Source organism: Poecilia mexicana, unplaced genomic scaffold (genome assembly GCF_051168715.1).
Source record: "Poecilia mexicana isolate PSO_F unplaced genomic scaffold, ASM5116871v1 scaffold_5, whole genome shotgun sequence".
Classification (NCBI taxonomy): Eukaryota; Metazoa; Chordata; class Actinopteri; order Cyprinodontiformes; family Poeciliidae; genus Poecilia; species Poecilia mexicana.
The window spans coordinates 15,465,276-15,490,566 of NW_028263374.1; the positions used below are offsets into that span (position 1 = coordinate 15,465,276).

At 36.9% G+C, this 25,291-nt stretch overlaps 2 protein-coding genes across 3 annotated transcripts; both read left to right on the forward strand.

The window, feature by feature from the left end:
* The first annotated feature begins 2,294 nt into the window (after positions 1-2,294).
* LOC106924280 (mitochondrial contact site and cristae organizing system subunit 10) lies at positions 2,295-8,308 on the forward strand. Its single transcript, XM_014997895.2, has 4 exons — positions 2,295-2,433; positions 7,861-7,908; positions 7,984-8,093; positions 8,166-8,308. Exons 1-4 carry the CDS (start codon positions 2,373-2,375, stop codon positions 8,172-8,174), a joined length of 228 nt encoding a protein of 75 aa, XP_014853381.1. The 5' UTR covers positions 2,295-2,372; the 3' UTR covers positions 8,175-8,308.
* Positions 8,309-14,407: 6,099 nt separating this feature from the next.
* nbl1 (NBL1, DAN family BMP antagonist) lies at positions 14,408-23,342 on the forward strand. 2 transcript variants are annotated; one of them, XM_014997892.2, is made up of 4 exons: positions 14,408-14,836; positions 18,458-18,638; positions 19,862-19,973; positions 22,799-23,342. In XM_014997892.2, exons 2-4 carry the CDS (start codon positions 18,466-18,468, stop codon positions 23,084-23,086), a joined length of 573 nt encoding a protein of 190 aa, XP_014853378.1. In that variant the 5' UTR covers positions 14,408-14,836; positions 18,458-18,465; the 3' UTR covers positions 23,087-23,342. The 2 variants fall into 2 exon arrangements, with proteins under 2 accessions (XP_014853378.1, XP_087861730.1); XM_088005604.1 differs by lacking the exon at positions 14,408-14,836 and adding an exon at positions 18,141-18,349.
* Positions 23,343-25,291: the final 1,949 nt, after the last annotated feature.

The following is a 25,291-nucleotide window of genomic DNA, read 5'->3' on the forward strand; positions in this document are numbered from 1 at the left end:
GGAGCAAGAAAGGCATTGCCAAGTATGGAAAGAGAGCCGCTGAGCGACAAATATGCGGACGCAGAGGGCGGCAGATAGACGGTTACATAAAATTATGACAAAACAGTTCCCGGAGTATGTTTACATTGGGAACAAAAAGGGAGACAGGATGCTTTTCAATACACACGTTCCACCTGACAGAATCAGGAAACTTTGTAAAAAGTCTGTGTTCTGATAGTACTACAAGTGCAGTGCTAAAGTGCCATGAGCATAGCTGCTGGACCAGTCTGAAATGGAAATGTCACGGGTCTGTACATGTAAGGAAACGAAACAAACAAACAGAACTGATGAAAGTCGTGATAGATCATCTAGAGCAGTGGTGTTCTCTGTTTACTGAGAAATCAGAGGTTGTGGCTTCTTCTCCACCGCATCCCTAAAATCCAATATGGCTACTGCTAAATGAAAACACCACAATCCCACTGTAATAACATTTTCTTCTTCTTTCTTCGCTATTCTTACTATTTGTTTCTAATTAAATCAGCTTTGCAATTGTAACTTCTAGTTTGCAAAGCATAATCATTGAGCACAAAGTAATTTATATCTACTTCAGAGAAATTATTTTTGGTGCTGTATTACAGAGATACTGTCTCTGTACAAAGGTGTAGTTGTTCTGGTTGGAAATTACAATTTATGCAGACCAGCTGACATTTTTCCTCTATGTTTAACAAAAGGAAAAATGTCAGTGTTCTTTCTGACCTTTTGGGATTAGTAGCAGATGATTGAGAAACCTAAAAAGCTTAGTCCACGCTTATCAAAAACAGTTTTGCTTGGTCTAATCTAGATAAAATATACTGGTCTAAACCAGGGATACACTTAACATTGATGGATGTCTAAGTGAGGTCTACATGTAGCTCCAAAGTTGAAATCAGTGGGTTACCTCCCCCCAAAAATAGTCAGAAATGTTAAAAGCTGGCTTCAAAATGATCAAAATTCATTTTAGCTTAGTTTAAAGAAAACAAACACCTAGCATATAAAGAACATAGAGGTTATACAGACCTGTATAATTTTACCTATTGAGTACTGAGAGAATTTAATTTATAAAAGGGTAGATTAATTTAATTGTTGACATGTTAGTGTAAAACATCTAAATCGGAAAGCGAAGTCTGAAGCAATATCTTGGATCTCTGAACAAGACAACTGGAAACAAGCATCTTGATATTCGAAACAAATATCTTTTTTAGACAGATTATCTTGAAGATACCTGATGTGAAAATAAAATATAACCACTTAAAACACATTTTTTTCTGACTGATGTGTTTAAAGAAATCAATACTTGGGAAAGTGGCATAAATCTTTTCCAAGAAGGTGCAAAAGCTGGGAGTTTTTGATTTTCTATTCCGCCTCCTTAGTGGTTGCTTCTTAAAAAAGTCATTTATCAAAGAATTTGGTGAAAAAGCAAACCCAGCCATTAAAATGTATTCCAGGTGTTTTCTATCAAAATCACAGCATAACGACACTGCTGAAATATGCATTCCCCTAAAAGCCTGCTTGTAAACCAAAACAACTTTTGTGTTTTGTTGATGATGTGTTAGAAGCAATTATCTAACTCCCATGTGTGCTTTGTTGGAGCAATCAAGCAAAAGGCATAGAATATATCAGTTTAACTAGAAACATTGCTTATCTTTTCTTTCCTTTTTGTCCATCTTTTGCTTCCTTTTCTTTTGTTTCTTTCCTTTTCTTTTTGCCTCTCTTCTTTTCTTTCAGTTTATTCTCCTTTCTTCTCTTTTCTTTTCCTTTTCTTTTCCTCCTTTTCTTTTCCAAGAACTATCTAAAAAATTGCTAAACAGACCATATGCCCTTTTTCAGTCAATATGAATAAACTTTCAACTTTTCATTATTATTATTATTATTTTTGACATCACAGTTCTACAGTTTAGAACGGTTCTAGTTTTAGAATAACTGAGTGTTATGGGGAGTGAAATTAAGTTTGTAAATCATCTTCCACTCCTGTTGATGAAATAAGATTAATCTTATGAGTTTCTTTAGATCATAATTACACCTGAGAATAAATTATGTTATCAAATTTATTGAAATATTTGCTTGTATATGAAACCAGAACGTATCGTTTTAATTTAGGATTTTAGCCAATTAATTTTGATTGCACAACTAACATATTCAAAATATTATTATTATTATTATTATTATTATTATTATTATTATTATTATTATTATAAGACCTTCATTCCACCTTCTTTACATGCTTACGGTACCTTTTTGTACGTACTGTATCTTTTTTAAAGATCAAGTCAACAAGTCAAATAGAACTCAGAGGATTCGCGTGACTTCATGTCAATCTCGCGATACTCTCGTGGATCTCCGACACATCCGGAAACATGGCAGACGAGCTCGGGCGAAAATGGGACCGCTGTCTTGCTGACACAGCCTTAAAAACAGGTAAATATCTCTCCTTTCATGTGATTTAATGTTTCTTTACTGGTCTAAATAGTTTCACTGTGCGTTTTGTCATTTAGAAAGCCGCAGACGGTTTAAAGGAGAACTTTTTGAGCTGGGTATTATTGTAACCATGCTGTAACTGTTGCTAAGGTCAAAGCGAATGAATGAGAATAGCTGTTTTATTTAAGAAAATCTGTGATCGATGAAGTGGGAAATATGTTAACTTACGGTTGTGTGGAAGAAATGTACCCGTTTTATTAACATCCAGTGGATTTGCAATCTGGTCTCTTGTTTTTTTTTTTAGACGAATTACACCGTTTCCAGATTTACCACTCATAACTCTTATTTATTACATGTTTAAAACTATACCTAAGATTGGAAGAGAGGCACTTTAAATGAACATTATTAAAGAAAATGTCTGAGGATGCATTGTTATTAGAATACTTATGATATAGATGCATTATTCTTTTTAAGAAAATGTTTGGTTATAATTAATATGTTCAGATTCAATGGGCCCTTATTCTAACTGTGGTGCATCCAAAATCTTGAGAAACACTTTTGTTGATTGAAATTATTTTTATCTCTTCACATAGATCTTTTGTTACCTACACAGTACTGGTAAAAATAAGATAAACTTTCCATCAGTTCCAATATTTCACGCATCAAAACATGTTGATAATGAGTTGATTCATATTGGATTTTAAAATGAATGAATCACAGAATCAGAATAATAACATGTGAAATATTACACTGTCATTCAACAATGTGTGTCAGAAACAGACTTACTGCCCCCAATAGTGCATAAGAAGCTACCAATACTTCAAATGAAGTGATTACTGGGTGATTTCCTGGGAGAAGTTTTGGCATTTTGCTCCTGTGACATATTTGTGTTAGTCTTAACACAAGGCAAACAGGAAAAATGTGACACAAGGAATCACAAATCAATCGAAACACCGATGGCTACCTGATTGACTGGTTGAAACATTAAAGACATTTGCATATTTTCTCAGTAAAAGGGCTCATAGCAACGTTACCTTGTGGTTAGAATGTGCCATGCTAAAACAAATTGCTGATAAATAAAACAGAAGATGTATCTTAGCACTAAACATCACTATGCTGAATGCTAATGCCCAGGGCAGTAATGAAAATGTGTAAAAGAACTTAGGTTTGTAAATTTGCATGTAAAAAAATCACAAGACTTGTGAAATAATGCCCTTTGGACAGGTGACACCACAGATGATGATTGACAAATTTATGGAGACATTTTTGGTAAACAGCTATTGGTGCTGCAGACGTGAGATCTGGAGTCAGATTAGCAGAAGGTCATGAGAGAAAATTAATCCTTCAAAAAGTACTAAATATGACTGTCATGAAGGGCTCCTTTATTAAGGGACAAAAATTACAGTTCCACGATAAATCGGCCCTGTTTCCCATAATCTTGGGAGGTTTTCGATCGTCCGATACTTCAGTGTGAAACTGATCTTTTCTACCTTGGTAAAGGTTTAGAAATCAACCACTGTCCTGTTTTGATCTGCTTCGAGAGGAGAACTGTCCGATATGCCCACCTGGCCACATCTGCACATTCAACGTTAACAATAGTTTCCCCAGCGGTGCTAACTTGGTGAAATTGTTACAACAATGGTGACTTTTTAAACAAAAAAATCTGAATCGGGAAGTCAGGCTTTTTAAATGTCAGTCAGTGATCAACCAAAAAGCTGCAATCGCTGCACCCCTAACAAAGAAGATTTGTGTGCCAAATCAGGATGCGAATTGGCACGTGCATCAGATGACACCCAGAGCAAGAGGCAGCTAAAATCTCTGCTAAACTTCACAGGTTGCACAGGTGCAGACTTCCTGCGTTAAATGTGCAAAAACACAGAATCAAGCTTGAGAAACTAAACTCAGCAGTGAACCTAAAGCCCGTTGAATCACTGCCATGCTTTTCTTGTAAGACTTGCGTGAGATTGTCTCAGAGGCAAAGTTTGGCAGCCATCAGATTTAACATCACAGCTCAAATAATCCCAGTTGTTTCCTGTTAAAAAGGGGGATGTTGCTAATTGTTACAACCAGAACGAGCTAATAGGCTTGCAGCTTGTAAAACTGGTTACTCATTCCTGATTCCGTGTTTATTTCTGACCTCTAGAGACGAGTAAAGCAGGTCCAGCTCACTTCTTTTCTTGGACTGTGAATCACGGTGCAGATCCTGTACTGAATAACTCATCATTTAACTCCGAGGATGGCTCTGATTTCATGCTCAGAAGAATGCTTCTAAATCATTCAGAGCATTGAAAAGATATGAGCTGTGAACACATTTACATATTGCAAGAGAAAAGGTTGCCAGGGCTGCATGACGGCTTGGTTATGGAAAGTTACAGAGCTTTGTTGTGCGCCTCCTTGAGCCGAACATATGTTGAAGATTTTCTCTGGCAACCAGACACCTTGGCACGGCTGACAGCTTTGAGCAGGGAACTCAAAGAAATGCCACAAAGCAGCTGGGTTGTTTTCACTTATAAACACAAGTTTTATTACATCAAAGATGTCATTATCACGCATCTTAAATGGAACATTCATGTTTTGTGTTAAAAAAATTTACGCAGCTTGGCTCATGAAGAGAGTCTTAGTTAACGTTCATGTGATAAATAAATGTTAACATGTACATGTTGACAGTCAAAAACATTAACAAATACGAACCACAATTACTACAGCTGAAGAAGAAATAAAAAATGTCTTCTAAAATTATGTACAAAAGACAAAAAAGTGTACAGCTAAACTCAAAATTATACTGTCACTTTAAATTTAAAATGATTTTGTTTAACCAAGAAGTTTGTTTCCGATATGAATTATAAAAAGTTAACTTAACAATATAAATTTCTTAGAGTTTACAACATTTTCAAAAAACATAACTCAGTGATCACATGAAAATAACTAACACTAAAGAAATCACACCTTTCTAATAATTAATTACTGACCCGCTTTTTGTTGTTTCCTCTGATATTTTGATGATTTATTTGTGGATCCATGTTTGAGGTTGAAGAACCTCCGTGCCATCGCCCTAATTTTTCATTCTCTTTAAATTAAAATTTAATCCTAAATCCACCAGGATAACGAGTAATAGTCATTAAAAATCACATTTAGTGTTAAAATGCTGGTAAGGCTGCTTTTATTTAATTGTTTAAACCGTTTTTTTGATTAGCTTCGTCATCTGTGGAGCCCGTTTTAATCCTTCCAGGGAGACATCCACTTTTTATTTTAGCTGTAACGCTCGGTAAACAGAATTTTCTTTTTTGCCCTGCTGCAAGTGTGGTCTCCAAATATAACTTGTGACTGAAACAAAAAAGGAATTTGAAGTCATGGTATTGGTTAAAAACAACAGTGTGGAGCAGAAACATTTGCCAGAGTAAAACAGTCGGGGTTAGGGTTCGAGGTGCAGTATTCAATCACGCTGATTGAATATGACTGGCTTTTTGAAGTCATTTGCAAAAAATAATTCAAACAGTGAATAACAGTGCAATTAAACAGCTCTGGACTTCATTTGCTGGAAAAGCCCACTGAGTTTTTTTTCACTCGATTCATGTACAAATGTTTTTGTTATAATCCAGTCCCTGAGGAGGAATCCAGACAAAAGAAAAGGGAATGAGATATTGATCTACCCTCTCATTTTCCCCCAAAAGCTTTCATTTTATCCCTGACAGTGGAAAATCAGAGGCTTCAGAAACATTCTGGCGGGAGAGCAAAGAAAGACTTGGGGCTCCAGAAGACGGAAAGTCTCAGATTTTAACAAAGTCGTCGCTTGAAATGGAAGGAAAGTTATTGTTGATGTGTACCGATAATAAAGATGAGCTGAGGGTTTTGTGGTCTTGTTTGACATGTGTAAACTGTGTAATAAGAAACAGTCTGAGGGTTCTGGTTGAGGCACATCGGTCATGCTGTATAGTTCTCTGTATCTAATTAGGAGCCGCAAGGGCCCAAATGGCTTTTTTTATGTGTTTTGTGTTTTGGCCGGCCTGCTGCTGGGTGTGGTGTGGCCTGCAGCGAGGTGAAACTCAGCGCACAGATGCATTCTTACTAATAACCCTCCCTGGTTTCCACAGACGGACCTGCCACGGATGCTTTCAGACCCACTCGTCTCCATCCCTCTGGCTTATCTGTCTCGGGTTTTTTAGTCTCTTGGAGCAAAATTTAGCAACAAACTGACCGTACTTTATAACTCCTTTGAATATTTTTTACATTTTACAATCACAAACTTTTATGTATTTTGAGTAAATACATAAAAGTATTTATGCAGCGAATAAAAAAGGCACACCATTTTTTCCTCTAAATATTTCATAGTTATCAAGTGATTATTGGAGAAACTTTGCGTTTTTGCCTTTGGTAGAAATGTAACTATTTTTTGTCTATTTATGTACTAGTTCAATTTTGTTTGTTCTAATGTAATGTATTTTTATTTATTTATTTATTCTTATTTTTTACTTGTGTATGGCAAAGTAAAAAAAAAACATGATCACAATTTTTAGACTTAAACTGACAAACATGAGCATCTATTTCTAATCGTCTCACTCAAGTCAATGAAATCTGATGCTGGCAGCATCGTCTTGTGGGATACTTTAGGTATATGCTGTGATTTAATTGTAGCACCAGCTGATTGTTCAGTGTCTGTGTCCTGCTGATAGATGGACATTTGTCCCAGTCCTGTGTCTTTTTCTACATTTGACTAGTTTTCTCTTTAGGATCGCCATATTTGGCTGAATCCTTAAACCTGGAGCAGCTTCCCTGCTGAAAGTTTTATTTGCTTTGAGACCAATTTCAAGTAATATAAATGTAAAGTCAGAATAATGCAATAACACACTTGTAAAGATAGATAAAATTTAAATTCTAAAATAACATTTAACTGGAACTGGAAAACATTTTACATATCCAAAACAGAAACAACAAATAAAATGAATTATGAAGTCTCTCACAAAATAGGGGTTTGTGAGACCAAAGCACCAGAAAACTTTTATCATCTGGTTTTTAGTAGAAAGAGAGAAAAGAGAAAAACAATAAATCATGCAAATGGATATTTTTGAGCTTCTTTTATTTTAATAGATTTGTTGCTCATCGCAGCCGGCCGAATGAATTCAAATGTACTCCACACTTTCCATATTTATATTTATTAAAAAAAGAAACTGATTCCTTTCACTTTACTATTTATGCAACATACAGATTTTGTAATGTGACAAAATGTGAAAACATTCAGTGGGTTTATTCTGTTTGTATTCTGCACATATTTATGCTAAATAAAATGTATTCACATTGTTCCCTGTGCAGAGATGTTGAATGATTTTATTATTTTTCTTGTTTGCACCCAGCTGCCTGTCGTTATAGTAACCCGATTTCATCCTCTGTCTTTTTACCAGTTTCTTTATATTTCTCTTCTTCTCTTTGCAGCGACTGGCGTCGGTATCGGCATCGTGTTCTCCGTCCTCTTCTTTAAACGTACGTTTTATTTCTTTGTATCTCTGTGAAAACAAGCAGATGTGATTTTGTTTTTCCTTTCTCTCCTCCCACCAGGTCGAACGTGGCCTGTGTCGTTCGGATCGGGCCTGGGGTTGGGAATGGGATACAGCAACTGCCAGCATGACTTCAGGTCACCATATCTGATTCATGGCCGCGTGGTTAAGGTGAGTACGCAGTGGAAAATGTGCTGCTTCTTACACCAGAACGTCGGTTTTATAACTCCTCTCACTTTTCAGGACCAGTGATGAAAAACTGAAGAAGAACATGAGAATCTCATCTGTTTTAATTGAATTATCTTTTTGGAACTGACTTCCAAAGATGCCCACTTTGTGTATCTTGTAATACAGTAAATGTCTATTTAATAAAATTATTGCATAAAGCTTTTGCTCTGTCTGTTTTTTCCTTTGCTGTGTGAAAGTGTGAGAAGAATGAAATGTGTTCTGGGGGTGGAAGGTAATGCTCTGTGTTAATGAGCGGGGAGACTCAGACTCCTGCTGTTTTGGAATGAGAGCCAGGTTCAGCATCTGCAGCCCGTACAGAGAGTGGGAGGATGAATAGTTGTACTGAATGATTGAATAAAGACGTGCATTTGGCAGGGGAACAAAGCCAAACGTTGACAGGTAAGAAAGAAAGAAACGGAGTTGGGCCATTTCAACACATTAAGGATTTGGTTCAGGTTTTTTGGAATAGGTTTCGTTAAGTCTTTAGTAATAGTTCCCATTCCTTTAGCACAAAGAAGTTGTATCGCCTTGACCTTGTTGAAAATGTTAATTCCTAGTCGGCCGTATATCCTTCCAAGAGCGTATTATAGCCATTGTACATAAAAAAAGGAATAAATTTCTGTCAAAAAACACATTTTCTGGAAAAAAAAAAAACTTCGATTTTTGTTTTTACTTTTCCCAAGTTTTGAAAATGTTTGACTTTTTGAAACTCACATTTTCAAGTTTTTTTTTCTATAAAATCTTTTTCTTTTTTCTAGAAAATTAATGAGATCTTAAAATTTGAGGGTTTCTTTCTCACAAATTTTCAATTTGGTTTTATTCAGTGGAAGAATGTCAGTGTTTCTATGTGCGGACTGGGACTTGTATCTGTCCTCCAGATCAGCTGCACCTTTCTGCCTCCTCCTCTCTGGAGTAAACGTTTAGATTTTTGGACCAGAATATCACTCTTGGTCAGCGTTTCTGTGCTTTTAAGCTCGTATGGTGGTTTTAAAATGATTACAGCGGACTCTTCATCAGATGAAGCAGCTGGTGCACTGAACAAACTAACTCCAAATGATTCTGCCGAACAAAACGCCTCTCAACAATGATCTGCTGTGATGATACCCACTTATGTGGGTTTTTTTTTTTGCCGCAGACATATTAAACATTTGCTGTTTGACTTGTTTTAAACTGCTCAACTCAAGTATGTCTGATTTAACGTCTTTCTGTTACAGGTAAAGGAACGATGACTGATAACATCACACAACTTAAGAAAATCATAACTAACCTTGTTTTAACCATTGCTTTGTTGTATGTGTGGAGTTTTTCCTGAAGTCTTTTGCGTTTTTTCCCCATGATTGTTCTGTTTTTAGCTCATTCATCATCTAATCAACTGTGACCAGCTTCCATTTTCCCTGCAGAAACAAAGCAAGTATGGCTGAAAAACATCACAAAATAAGGCTTTTAAATTAGTCAATGTTAATAATTATTAATTCATTTTTAAATATCTGAAATACTACCAAACTGGTGATGTGAGCTTCCTGTTTTATCAATAGTTTCCTCTAGGTGTTGTACTCATTTTCTCCTTTCACTCCACGTTGTTGGTTTTTTATTTTTAATAAGTTATGTATGGACTGGTGTTTGTAGAGTAAAAAATCAACAGCAATAATTTGGTTTATTTAGCCTGCCATGAAGAAAAAATGTGGCTGTTAATTTTTCAAAGTCATGTTTCCACCATGTTGTTAATACATTTATAAATATCAGAGCTCCAAACTAAATTAACAAGCTAAATATTTAGCTTTCAAATTAAATACTTATTTTGCTAACTAAATATTTAGTTCCAAATTATTGATTGTCCAAACTAAATGTTAAATTTTCAAACTAAATATTTAGCTTAAATTTCCCTCTGTATCTCTTTCATTTTCAAATGCAGCTCCCCGACAGCTACCAGATTTATACTCTCCTTGTCAGTCAGGGTGGACAGATGTGTCTTTGGAGGATTTGCAGTTCAGGTGATGTATTGAACAGAGAGAGCTCTGTTAGATTTTCAATGTTTGGAATATTATTTTATCTCATCATTCTGCTTTAAATGCCTCCAAAGTTTTCTCCCTGACCTGTCTGCTGTGTCTGAGCTTCATGACCTAGTTTGTTCGCTAACAAACTTCAAATAACCAATAGATTTGTATGGGATTAAATTACAAATGGATTCTTTACTAATCAGATTTCTGAAGGCTTTTGGTTGCTTCTAATTTTATTGAGGAGTATTAAAATAAAGGGACTGAATTCAAATGCATGCTGCCCTTTTCAGGTTTTTAATTGAGAAATGTATCCTTTTAATTTAGAAGTTTGTGTTTGTTTATTGTTTCCAGTTTATTATGTTTTTGTTTCACCACCAACATTCTTTGGTCGTTGCTGCTGCTTTGATACGGACGGACAGATAGATTTCTTTCAGATATCAAGAGAAGACAGACACCCTCATCAAGTGTTTTTTCCACTTTTTTAAAAGTAGACGAAACATGATTCAACATGCGTTGTCCTGTTTTACGTTGTGATTATTGCAGAGAAGAGTTTGTAATTACCAAAACCGCTTTTTATCTGTGTAAGCTGAGAAAGGATTTATCTGCACACCGCCTCCTGTGCATCCACCAACTCTGCAGGACAATCTGGAGTGTGTCTCCTCACTAATGAGCTGTTGCATGGGTTTGGAAAGTGACAGGAAAATGTTTCTGTGTGTGTGTATGAGACTGTGCACACATCCATCCAGCCACCCTGGTGGAGCAGAATCTGAGGAATGCAGCGAAATGCCCTTTCTGGACTGGAACCCGGGCCTTATTACTAACAGGTGAGTTCTGCACTTTTCACGTCGGAGTGTAACACATGTTGAACACTTTCACATCAAAGCAAACACCGCTGCCTGCACCCTCTCCATTACACAGACACTCATATTTCCTTTTTCATCACAGCAACAGTTTTGTCAGTAATGTAAGCACATACATTCCTTTGCACAATGGGAGCAGGGCCTGGTCCAGGGACCGCGCTCAAAGGCCCGCTTCTTGTGCTGAGATGCATCTGGCACAGAGTAACCCTGTCAGAAATTAGACTGTGTCGCTCATCCCCCATCCATTAAAATAGCTGTTAGCAGGTGAAGCGTGAAGCCGATAGGGGCGCGAGTGTGGACGAGAACACCTGGGAGCAGAAGGTGTGTTGGGTGTGAGTGAAGGAGCGGGATGTAGCTCTTTGAGATTTTCAACCTAGAATGATAAGCTGGTCTTAAAGGGGCAAAATTACCTTTTTATATGTCTTTATACTTCCATTTGAGTTTCAATTGCTTCTAAAAACAAGCCGTTTCAAAATGACTCACAATTGACAGGAAATGTGCCGTTACCTAGCAACCCAAGCACAGCTCCAGCACGTTTGCTCAGCTGGTTTTACCGCTGTACAATGGCTGCTGGGAAAGACAAGTGTTTTGTTGTTCACTTACCATCCAGAAACCATCTGCCGTATACTTGTTTGTTGTGCTGGAGGTTCCACTTCTGCTTTTCAAAGATGTACGGTCGTATCATGGTGCTTCTGTTTGCAGCCGTTTTCACATGGGAGTGTAAATGTTGAGTTGAGCGAGCATGGCCAGCAGAAACATATTAGGATTTAAAGTGACGAGGCCCTAAAACAGCTCATTCTGAAAGGAGCTGAAAACAGGCAGAACGGATCAAGTTAAAATCTTATCTAAGGATGCTTTTGTGCAAAATAATGTAATCAATATGTTTGTATATCTCATAAACTTATCCTAACTGGTTCAAGGAAGCATTATAGGTCAAATCCCACTTTCTCAGTTCACTTCTGGGTTATGAAGATTATCAGATGTTACTGTCTCCAAGAGCTTGCTCAAATTGAATTTTGTGGCTTTTTGTAACGCTCGAGTGCCCAAAGAACAATTCCTTTATTTCCCAAACATGTCTTTAAGAGACACAGGAATCTGACTTCTGCATTGAACCCATCTGTATCTGTGTTCCCACCACAAGACCAAAGAGAAATTTAATTTCAAGCACACATTAGAGGCAGTGAACTCATCACCCCAGGAGCCGGGGCCAGCTGCAGAGATCAGGATTTCTCAGCTGCAAATAATTTCTCAGCTGATTCCCCCCTGAGAAAATCAATCACTTTTACTGTGACATTTCACTAAAATGTGAAATTTAATTGAACTATGTGAGCAGAAACTGCATTACTGGAGTTTAGAGATTAGGTTTGTTAAAGCCTGAGACCATGAAGCTAAAAGTCTTTTTACATATTTTATTTTTATAAACTACTCAACTTTTAATGTGACCATCAGTCAAGGTAGCATTTAACATTTAAATTAAAGAGATAGCGCTGAAATTAAACAGTGTGGTTCAGTTGAGAAATTCTGAATAGTAGTTATCTTACTTGCAGTGAATCGCTCTGTAAAGGCAATGAAACGAACGGAGAGAAAACTGACGACTGGCCTTCAGCTGGGAATACTTAATATTGTTGACACTTTTAAATAAAACAGACTCAAAAGGAGTCTAGTGTTGGGGAGCATTATAGACAAGATACTGTTAAAATCAAGGTTTCCCACAGGTTATAATAAGCCTGGCGGGCCACCAGGCTTTACTTGTGCACCAGGCTTAGCATTGCTTATTTATTTTAGATTTTTTTTTTATTATTGCCTTTTTTAAAGAATATAGTTGGTGTTTAGGTATTCATCTTTCAGTCTTCCAGTAACTCATAACTATCAGGTGATATTTTAAAATTTTCTGTCAACTGTAAACATTTTTTAACTCAAAAACATGGCCGCCGCTGGAGGACTGCCCTAGCACCCAATCACCAGGTTTAACAAGTTTTCTGGGGGAAATCCTGACTTGTTTAATAGAAAGTAAGTATTTTTAGATGTGTGTTTTTGTTGGTATTCTCATTCAACTCCAACAATTTATTCCCATGAACAAATTTAAAACTCTTCTGTTCTTTAACCCCTTTTAAATTGTTTAAATAAGTCTCAATCGTATTCTTGTTCATATAGGATAATCTTATGATGTTTTATTTGTCTGTACTCACTTTTTATAATTTGTTTTGAGGTCACCCTCATAAAGGAGATTTTGTCTCAAGGGACTTCCTGGTAAAATAATGTTTAACTTAAAAATTTAATGAATACATAAATATATAAGACCTAAGCCAAGTTGAAACTTGGCTCAAAAATGCAAAAGCTGATCATGCAAACATTATTTTATAGTTAAATAATGTATTAACCATGTTCATACAGAGCAACTAGATGGTAAGAATTAGACACGGTGGTGGCAGCATTATGTTGTGGGAATGATTTTATGAGTTTTTATGGATTGTTTGTATTTTATGTTGTAGTATTATGAAAAATAAAAACAATTTGTGAGGTACTGTGTAAAGAATTGCATCTGGTCTCATGTTGCTAAGCTGATAATCTTACTGAGGTTATTTTGTTCAGATTTCAGATTTTACCTTCCAGTCTTAGCCAGAAATTACAGACATAAAAAAGGGCAAGAAGAATTGGCCAACATTCAAAATACAATGAGGCAGAAAACATTGCTATCTAAATCTGAATATACAATTCATCTTATTTATTCCATTTTTTTATTTTGCTGAGCTGTTTACAGAACTGCATCACATTTTACATCATTATTGTTATAATTTTGCATGTACTGTACCTTTAATTGTGTCTATTTCTATGGATTTCAGCTTTGACTTACCAGAGTTTTTGACCCAGGAAGGACACAGATTTTTATTTCCTCCAAAGGTTAGCTTATTTTCTGCATTCCCTTTTAAATCAGATTTGAAGGAGGGCTCACCCTCAGGTCGGCCAAACCAGGGAACATAATGCCTCTCAGCATATCACATGCTCACGAGTCTCTGCGGTTTCACTGCAGACCTCAAATAAATCAATTTGTCATGAGCTTCTGTTTAGTAACCAGCTATTTCAACAATTTCAGCATCTCAAACTTTCTTTTAATGTTCCAGAGCTGGAGAAACGGGACAGAATCCACATCTGTTTTCCAGCCATACATCATTATTATACGCTGTTATTAATGTTCAATTACAAAACCTGAAAGCACATGTTATCAAAGCAATGCCAGATGTGTGCGGATGTCTGTGAACACGCCTTGTGTGTTTAATCCCGTTGCATTTGCACATTTGGAGAGTAAATATGATGGCTCCACTTTAGGGAAACATTTGAAACCTTTCCAGCAGTTTGGCCCCCTCCTCCTCCTCCTCCTCCTCTTCCTCCTCCTCGTTTAGTTTCTCCCAGAAACGGCGCAGCAGGACGCCTGTCTGAGGGCTCAGCCGCGCCTCAACCCCTCGCATGAGAGTTTTACAACGAAAGACAACAAGTTGGAAAGTGTTTTCCAGAGGAATTACAGAGAGACTGAACACTGAAGGGGGAGAGAAGACTCGGAGATGAGATAGCCTTCTGCCTCTCAATCTATCCCCCATCATCCTCCTTCCTCCTCCCGGCTCGGACGGCGACACTCGGTGCCGCTTCTTTCCCGGATGATGTAACTGTTGTGTGACCGGCGGAGCTCGGATCATCATTACAGACGTTTTTTTTTGTGTGTGTGTGTGTGGTTGTCGGTACGAAGGCAGCCCGCATCCTCACATTTCCGCTGGATTGAGGATCAGCGGGACTTTGCGCGGAGTTCATCCGGAGGAGGCTCCTCACCTCGCTGGTAGGTGCCCCGGCTAACCCCTCACCTCTGGAGGTGTTTCAGTACCCTTTAAAGTTATTTGTTTTGTTTATTTATTTTGAAAATAGTAAACTGCAAACGTTTCCGTATGTTTTAATATGCATACTACACCAACCAAATTGACAGATGAAAAATTTAATTGTTTGTTTTTTAGACAATTAAATCGGTGGGGAATCGGTGCTTTGCAAAAGTATTCACACCGATATAAGTTTTTTTCCACATTACAACCATAAGACGATATGGACTTCAAGTTTATCACGATAAAAGTAATGATGAAAACTACAGGCTTTTAAACTGGTTATGACTGTGCACTGAAAAAAAAACCAGGTGATTAACTTAAAAAAATGTGTTAATTTGTACAATTAAGTTTATTCAAGTAAATATATTAAGTTGTCATGCTACACAAGCTTAAACAAAGTAAGTTTGACAAACTTAACTTGATTACATGAAACAAATTAAATAATTTTTTAAAAGTTGGACCTCCATTGCTTTTTTTCAGTGTACAAAGCAATCATAGCCACACAAACACAAATAATGCTCTTGTAACGCTGTTTTAAGACACCAGTCGCATAAAGAAGTGTGGTTCTTATCACTAAGTTTAACAGTAACTTTTTAGCATTTAATTATATTTTCAAATTCATTGATTTGATCATTGATTCTCTCAATGAATTCTGTTGTCTATACTGTAGCTACACTAGTAGCTCTGGCTGTACTTTAGGGTTGTTGTCCTGTTATATGAGCCTCTTTTGCTGCCTCTAGCAGGTTTCTCTCTGGACTGTAACATCTTTAGTGCTTCCCTGTCCCTACTGAAAAAAAAAAAACATTCCCACAGCATAATGGTGCCACCATTATGTTTTATGACAGTGATATCTGCCACACGTGCCATGTAGACCAGTTCTTTCACTTCTGCTGTGCTCCTTGTTATTACTGATGCTGTTTATTCTCTAACAAACCTCAGATAGTTTCACAGAGCTCCTGAACTTACACTGAGATTAAATCACACACAAGTAGGTTACTAATTGTTTTATTCCACCTGTGAAATATAATTAATTCATTCTTAACCATTATTTTTTTACTATATTGTTTGCTAGATTTCTTTTGTACTTTGTAAATATTTATTTTTACTTCTATTGAATTCTCTTAGTGCTGTTTCATGGCCTTGCTGGCTTTGACAAACAAATCTGAATCTGAGTCTCTTCTGAAAACTCTGGGTTTTATTTAGGCTTATGAGAGTAATAAAGGTTTGTTGCACATGCACAACAGCCCTTTTGTATTTTTATTTGCAACATATTTTAAAAATGATGTGCTCATTTGAGTCCACTGTGCAATTATCCATTTCTTGATATTGTCTGTCATAAAAGAGCTTTGTAAAAGTACTTTGACGGCGCTGAGAGGCTCAGTGCGCCGTGTGCAGAAGCTGGAGGCCTCAGCTCGGTTGTCCTGGGTTTGATTTTCACTTCTTTTCCTGCATGTCTTCCTTTCTCTCTCTTGCCTGCGTACTGTCCAATAAAGGTCACAGGATTTTAAAAAGAAAATAAAATGTATTTACATTTGAGGCTGTAGCTGGACAAAACATGAAAAAAGTAAATGTTTATTAGTTTGAATCCATAAGGATACATGCTAAGCAAAAATATAACTGATCATATTTGCACTGTGACATGTGGAATAATTTAATAGACTGAATTAGTGATGATTAAATGTAATGATCTGGTAACTGTGAGGACTCTGTTGGGTGTTTTTTTAAATGAAAGTTCACTTGCAGATCACTGCAGTTTTTATTTCAATGTAAAACATAAAAGAATCTTCTATTTCAGTCACTGGCTGATTTCTTCATGTCATATTTTTCTGTCAGACTTTCTTCATATCTTCAACGGCTCTTCAGACGTTTTCAAGGTCATTTGAAGTTTTCATTTGCAGTTTTTTTACTTGTTTAATTTTCTCTAGCTTCATGTTCAGTTCTGTGTACGGCCACACAAGCCTGCTGTGCAACATGTGTTTAAAAAAAATACACAAAACAAAAAAACTATGTAGCAGTTTAATCAATTATCTAAACATTACTTTTCAGCTAATTGCTGTTTGTAAATCTGTTGATTGGTGCTAAAATATGTTTTAATATCAATTATTTTTAATGCAAAGTCATTAGAACAATTTTTGTCTTAGTAGTGAAGTGATTAAAAGTCACAACTTTGAAAGAAACTTAAAAACTCCAGTTTGCAAATGCATGGAGGGAAAAAGACTTTAGTTTCTGAGGTCATTTGGACAAAAAGCTGAAATGCTTTGAATGTTGAGAATGCACACCCCTCTGTGAAGTACAGGGGAGGCAGCATCATGTTGTGGGGCTGTTTTTCTGCAGGAAGGATTATTACTAAATCATGACAGCTACGATCATGAGGCAAGAACATCTAAAACCAAGGAAGTTAAATCTTGTGCACAAACAGGTCTTTCAACTGAATAATGTCTGAAAATAAATGAGTTACAAAGTGGCATAAGGACAACAAGATCACTGTGTTACGGTGACTGTCAGTAGCTGTTTCCATTGATAATAAAATTGCACAAATTGAACTTACCAAAGTAAATTTGTTTCATGAACACACGTCAATTAAAAAAAAACTTTTTTGATAAAAGGTAAAGTAGGAGTAACACTGCTTCAACATATTTTTACAAAGTAAAAGTAAAATGTAGCCATTCAAGAAGTATTTGGTAAAAACACTACCCAAGTACTGAATAACTGATCAAAACATTAATCATTTAATATTTAATCAGGCAGACTAAAGTATATAGTTATGTGGAAATGTTGGTATTTTAAAATGAAAATAGTTTATATAAAGTAAAACGGCTACAAAACAAAATCCAGTCTTTCATCAAAGTGTTCATATATTTAAACTGTGGACAGATATTGTGGTTTGATTTATTTTGTTTTAGTAGTAGCTCTGAAATACACTTTAACCCTTAAATGTGAGGAAGCTTTCACTTTAGCATGAGCAGGGTGCTTCATCTGGACCTTCAATCAGTCAATCAATCAATCAATCAAATTTTATTTATATAGCACATTTCAGACCTTGACATATTTCTAATTGCTCTTTGTGAATGAAATCCATGTCTAGACTTCAGCTCTTTAATCTGGGAACATTATAGCTGCAGGAAAATATAAATGCCAGATGGAGGTGCTAAAGTGAGCACAAAGGACTGGATGCTGATGACATCGAGGAACTTTTTATAAGCAGCAGGAGAAAAGGATTTTGTCGGTCGTAAATGACGTTACAGGCTGAGGCATTTTTAAGGAGGAGAGTGAAAGCGAGTAGCGGAGAGCCGTGCTGTTGCAGACAGGAAGAGCACATATTTGCCTCCCGGCTTCATTGTTTTACATCTGCGGGAACAAGATCTTCATCTCCCTGACAAATTTAAAAGCTCGTCTGAATTGGTCACGCAGCTGAGCCGACTGTATCTAGATAAAAGCTGATCAGAGGGGATTTATCTGATAATCACCCGGAAGTTGTCAGTCAACACTAAGAAAAGCAAATCCATGTAAAACCATTACGGTAGTCGGACCGGATTGAAGTAATGCAGTTATCAGTGACATGCTGTGGTTTTCCTGCCTTATAGGTGCAGCCATGTGGCAGAGGATTCAAATTTGCTGCGCGCTGTTTGCGCTACATTCAGCGGCTGCGCCTGCACACATCAACCGCCTGGCGCTGTTCCCTGACAAGAGCGCCTGGTGCGAAGCCAAGAACATCACTCAGATTGTCGGACACACAGGATGTCAGCCGCGCTCTATCCAAAACAGGTCAGGATGAAGGCCCTCTCTGTTTGTCCAACCAACAGGCTGAAAGACAACAACAATCTCACACAGCTTGTTTTGAATTGTTCAGTTTGTTTCTGCTTTTAATTTGATGTAGACAATTTTATTCATAAGTTTTATAATATTTTTCTTAATATCATTTTATTTTATTCTTAATTGTTTATTTTCATTTATTTTTTATTTTATTTTAGATTTTAATGTTTGTATTCATTTCTTGGGGTTATCTTTAGTTGAATTTCATACTTTAATCTTCATCTTATTTTTCCTTGTCTTATTTTACATAAAATAATGTAACGTTTTCTTAATTTTATGCTTGCTCTTAACTTGCTTTATTTCATTACCTTTATAATTTCACTATGTGTTTGTTGGCATCAGGACATTTTATTTTTCTGTTTTATTAGTTTTAATATTTCCATTGCTAAAATTTCTACATATTTGCATAAAGGTCAAACAAAAAAATTAATAGCCTTTAAAATAAGGACTGTGCAAATTTATTGGATTAAGTAAGTTACATTAAGAGCCTTCCATGTGCAAATCATTTTATACTTTTCTCTCTAGATTTGAGTGCAGGCTCTATTTATGGTAAGCAGTCTTCTCCAATGAAGTCATGCAGACTGCAAAACAGCAAGAGAACAGATATTAGTTTAGTAAAACTCTCCTACAGATATCTGTGGAACATTTTCTTTTAACAAAGTTTAGTTAGGAAAGTGTAGGACAATGGAACAATAAATGTTGGAAAATAAGTTTTGGATTTCTTAGGTTGACTTATTTAACCTTTAAATAGCCCAAATTAGATTAGTTTCTGTTTCAGATTTGTCCCATTTTTGGATGTTTCTTGTTAAATGATTTTGTATGTTGGATATCTTGAGGATAAAAATCAATGTGTTAAAAGTTCAAAAGCAAAAATTACCTCCTTTATTTATAGAAAATATTCACTTCATTCATCTGAAACCTGATGTCGATTTTACCATCTGAAAACTCTCGAATGACCACCATTTGTGAAAAACAAGTCTCCATTTTGTGAGTGTGTGTTTTCCCCGAGGCCTCTGAGAATCCTCAGGCTTTGTAAATCAGTTCAGATTTCAGGCGCTCTGTTTTTTTTCCCCCTGCAGCTCTTGCTTACACAGGCGCGAGCGCTTCGGTCGACTCCAGCACATCATGTCTGTGGGGCAGGCACGTTCATGCACTCTCTCCTCTTTGTTATACAGAGCCTGTCTGGGCCAGTGCTTTAGCTACAGCGTCCCAAACACGTTCCCACAGTCCACCGAGTCCCTGGCACACTGTGACTCCTGCACGCCTGCCCAGACACAGTGGGAAGTGGTAAGAGTTATTCCACATTAGCTCACGTAGCGCACTGCAAAAACACAAAATCTTACCAAGTATTTTGGTCTAGTAAAGTTTTTGGTCTATAAAAAAATTACAAGTTCCACTGGAAGGTTATTTCACTTATAATAAGACTTTTTTTTTCCATAAGTGAAATAATCTCCATTTTGTGAGTAGAAATGGTACTTTTTCATGAATATGAAGGAATTATTGACTTAGAACAAGCTCATATTTTCTGCTGAAAAGTTACTTGTAAGTTTGCCTTATTTCAAGTGTACTAAAATATTTGCACAAGAAACTAGACCAAAAATACTTGGTAACATTTTGTGATTTTGGAGTGCAAATGTACACCAGCACTTGCCTGTGGATGTGGGATGAGATGTGTTTGCTTCTTTAAACAACCATAAGAGAAAAACCATGAAAACAGTCTCAGTAGAGTGTAGTGTTTTATATTCTGCTAAGGCAACTCAAAACAACTTGCATTCTTCTTTTTTATTCTCACTCTCTGTGTCGACTTGTTGATGTTTATTTCACTATTATTAATAATTGGTTTTCTGGACACAGTGGTGGTTAATTATTTAAACACCTGCTCTGCTGATGATCTGTCAAAGTAGGTGGTGGGTCGCTTCAGGGTAGATATGCTGGAGTTAAGGTTGTCAAGTCAAGCTAGCATAACTGACCTACTTTCCCTCCCTATTTTTTTTTTAATTAAATTTTTTTATTGACCTGTGAAATGTGATATTCTTGGACTTTATTTCCTAGTTGTTTTAGTGTTGAAAGTTAGTAGTGTAAAAGTAAACTGAGTAAAAACGCCTTTTGAACTACCTATATGCTCTTATTTTGGTAATTTTCGAGTGAGCGTAGCTATGGTAACGGAACGGAACGGTTAACCGCAACACAGAAAAAGTTAACAGCCAAATAGAAATAAATGATAAAAAATGAACTTAATTTTACCTTCAGTCGATAAAGGAGCAAGGTTAGTAACATTCCGTCCCTTTTCCTGTTATATATTACGCTTATATTTAAGATTTAGCGCGTTATGCTGACGACTTGACCAATTATAACCAATGGTAGTCATCGTCTGGTTAGCCGGGGGCGGGATCTTGCGCGTGTGACGTCACGTTTCAACGTAGATATTTGAATCCAGAAGGAAGTCGTCGTGTAAACAAACGATTTGTGGGAGGTGTAGTTTGGAGAGCTGCCAGGTAGACATGACAGGTGAGGTACTAACCCTCCTGGAGGAGAACACAGGCAAGAAGAAGAAGAAGAAAAAATGCATTTTCAATCACTTTCTTCCTGTTTATGTGGAAATGGATGCCTTTGTCTGTGGAAATGATTGTTGTTTCTGGACTTTTAATCTAATTGAGTTTGAAGAAAAGCAGATTCGGTTCTCACGAAAGAAGACACTGCTCCCTGATGCTCCGGCTCTTGTTGAAATGGCTAAATGATCATTTTCTGGGGATAATAGAAACAGAGAGGGAGGGAAGCGAGTTGTGTGAGGTCTGGAGAGCCGGCTGAGTTTGTGTAAAGCTCCTCAGCAGGTCTAAATATGCCTATTTGTACTTCATGTTAAAAGCTGACCAACTTTATCTCTGTTTCACTGAGTGTCAGATAGGCGTGGGTCAGTATGAAATTCTCATAGCATGGTAACTTTAAGCTGTAGCATTAGTGCTTTTAGTGGTTTTGTTAAAAAGAGCTGAATTGGATCTATTTATTTTCCAAGTCTGGATAAGACTGGAAAAAGGAAAATATGAAAATAATAATTAAAAAATGTATTTCCAGACTTTAAACCCTAAAGTATTACATAAAGATTGTCCCTCTTTAGACTTTCTTTCATTCCTTCCATGATTTCTTTGTAATTTATTTGCTTCCTTTCTTCGTTCCTTGTGTCCTTGTTTTCTTGCTTATTTTCTTTCCTCACTGGTCTTTCTGTCCTTCCTTCCTCATTTCCTACATTCGTCCTTTCCTAGACTCTGTTTCTCCTCTCTTGTTTCAGTGTCCTTCCCGTTTCTTTTTTTCTCAGATACTGAATTTCATGTTTCCCAACTGTAGAAAAATCTGCCATAAAGTCATGCAGAACTTCAGTATTTCATATTTTAGTGTGAAACTAATGAACTGAGAACTCTGGCATGTTGAGCTTGGAAAAGTGATGAAAAATTACAGATAAAAAAAAAAAACAAAAAAAAAAACAACACACACACATATATATAAAACTTATTAATCGTTACCTACTGTAGGTCCGGCGCAGGTGCTCAACTTACTGACAAAGTAACACTACACAGACTCAAACCCCTTTGTTTGTAAATATGTTCTAACCAAAACTCCTCAAGTTGCAGTTTTAGCTTCACCTGGTTCAAATTCTGAAGAAAAAAAAACTGTTAAGTAACTTTTGCTGTCCATTTATTAACCAGTTAATTGAAAAACTAATCAGTCCTGCACTGTGTTCATGTTAAGTCAAGGAGAACGGGCTGAGCTTTGCACGTTTAATTTTTTTTAAAGGTGCACCTTTTGCTACACATGATCAAAGGAATGCTACGTGGTTGCATTTTAGGAAATAAATGTTTATTTTCTTATTTTAAAAGGGGATTTAATTGTTTATTTGCATCTTTTAATGTATTTAATAGAAAAGGCTCTTATGATAGATCATCAGAATGTGCCTATTGTTTTATTTTATTGATAATTACTAAAATAATCGCTGGTTGCAGCCCTAATTTCAAGTAACAGAGAGTTATAAAAAAATGGAAACAACTGTTAAAACAACATAGAAATAAACTCTAAACTTCCACGGGTGTGTTAATTTGCGTTAATGCGTTTACGTGCAGGTGACTCTGGAATGCCCCGGCAGCGAGGATTCTCCACGCGTGGACAAGTTGGTGGAGCGGATCCTGCACTGCAGCTGCCAGTCCTGCAGTAAGGAAAGCGTCCAGGAGGGGGCGGTGATGCAGCTCTATCCAGCAGACAACACCCTGGATTCAGCTCCGTCTCTGTCCGACCCTCTGATCGGAGACCCGGCCCACTCTCTGCCCCACGCAGACAGCCTGTCTGACAAGCAGGCCCACCCTCACGCGCACCACCATCCCACGCTGCCCCACGCGTCAGACGGAGGCTAGAGCCACAGCTGTAATGACTATCTGCTCGCCTTTGCTCCTCCTCCACGCTGCTTCCTCTGTAGTATCCTTACAGCACTTTGAATCTTTCTTTGAAGGCAAAAACCCACAGAGCCACGTTATCAGAATGAGCTCACATAAACACTACGCACTTCTCTGTTTTCAATAACACACGCAGAGGCCTGATGACTATAGCCTGTTGATATACTGTAGGGCTTTTATTCTGCTTTGAATGTAATAAATGCTCTGTTTGTGGTAACCGTCTCCTGTCTTCTGTTCATATAAATTAATCAGTCGTCTCCAGCCTGGGAAACTCTTTGATTTCTAGGTTTTACAAATTTGTATAAGTATTGAAAAGAAAATAAGAAATTTGAAGATATTTTGTACTTTTATACTTTATTCCAATCCTGTTGTCCAAACATTGTGTCCTTTCTTCCTTCTGTTCTTCCCTCTACTCTGTCTTCTTATTTTTTCTTGAGTCCTGCTTCCATATTTCCTTCCTTTCTTTTTGCCTTGTATCTGTCAGTCTTGCTTTCTTACCTGGTATCCTTTCTTTACTTCCTTTACGTCCTTCACATCCTTTCCTTCTTACCTTGTATCTGTCTGTCCTTTCTTAGTGTCCTGCCTTACTTCTACTTTTTCTTTCTTTGTATCGTTCTTTCCTTCCTTCCTTTCTTGTTCTCTTGCTTCTTTACCCTCTAGTGTTTCCCTCCTTTTATTCTTCCACCACCTCTCTTGTTTCTGTCCTTCTTGTATCCTACCTTCCTTGACTCCATTTGTCCTCCCTCTGTTCTTCCTTACTCTCACTCATTCCCCTCTACCTTGTGTCTTTTGCTTTTTTCCATTTGAAGAATGTTTTACTTTAAATCTTATAGGTTGGAAGGTCTCCTTGCCATCACCCTAATCTTTAGCTCCTTCAACTTCCAGTTTGGACTCTGGATGTGGCTCTTCAAAACATTAATGTTACAGTTAGTCATTAAAAACATGTTATTAAAGGTAAATGATTACTTTAAGGCTAAATATGAATGAGCACAAACACTTCCAGGCTGTGTAAGGTTTACCCTCGACTCCCCTTCAAAAACAAAGCTGTGTTTCTGTTTGGCACAAAGTCTTAGTGCCTTTGATCAACAAACCTCCAGCCAAGGGCAAACATTTTATAGATGCACAGAAGAGCTGCATGATGGGAAAGCAGCAGGCTGTTTACGGCTTCGTTCGTTTGAATCCGATCCGTCTGCCTCAAAGGTAAATCTCATGTTTTGGGGCCGAGATGAAAGCTTTTGCCCAGTTTTGCTTGTTTATACATTTTCATTTAGGCAACTGAATTTAAAGAGCTTGTTTAAAATTTATGTCCCAAAGTCCCTTCATGCCAGCTGTATGTTGTTTTGTGTAAAAGGAGAACAATCTGGGCGACTTTTGTTGATGATCAGTACGGTTAGAAATTGTTCATCTTTTGTCTTGTTATGAAAAACAAACTGCAGTGCTTTTTACTGGAGGTTTGTGTGACGGGCCAACTCAAATTACGACATGAGGAATGTGAGCATAAATCTGACATCACACCGTCATGAACGCAAAGGACTCTTCAAGAATCACTGTTATCATGAAGTGACATTCGGTAAATAAAGACACTTTTAATGGAAAGTTGCATTAAAGTCCATTAAAAGTGTCAACTTTGCATTAGAAATGTAATTTCTCAAATGACACTTCATGACGCCGTTTTAAGTCAGGAACATAAGTTTACAAAGGACAAATGGAAAAACTTTATTTTGTTAAAGATTACCTTAGTTATTTATTTTCTTACATTAATATTCACTTATTGTGCCAAGTTAAATATAGTTTTTGATTTATGGTTTTATATGTTGCGTTTGCTAATTTTGTATTTTTTGTTCCTTTTTTATGTTGTGTCTCCCTCCTGTGGCAGGTTTAGGTTACTGCACCACTATTTAAGCTCTGACTGCAGGCCAATTTTTGTCTGAGTTCAGTTAACCACAGTTGAGTTGGGCCCAAAACAATGTTAGATATAATTTAATGTATTTTGCACTGGAGTATTTTTGACATTATTAAATTGATTTTTCCCCCACTTTTGGAGAACACTGGGCATCAGCCGAAACACTTCATCCTTTCTTTAAGATATGGTGGTGGCAGCATCATGCTGTGGGGTTGCTTTCCTTAAAGGAGAAGATTATGTAAATGTAAGAACACAATCAAGTA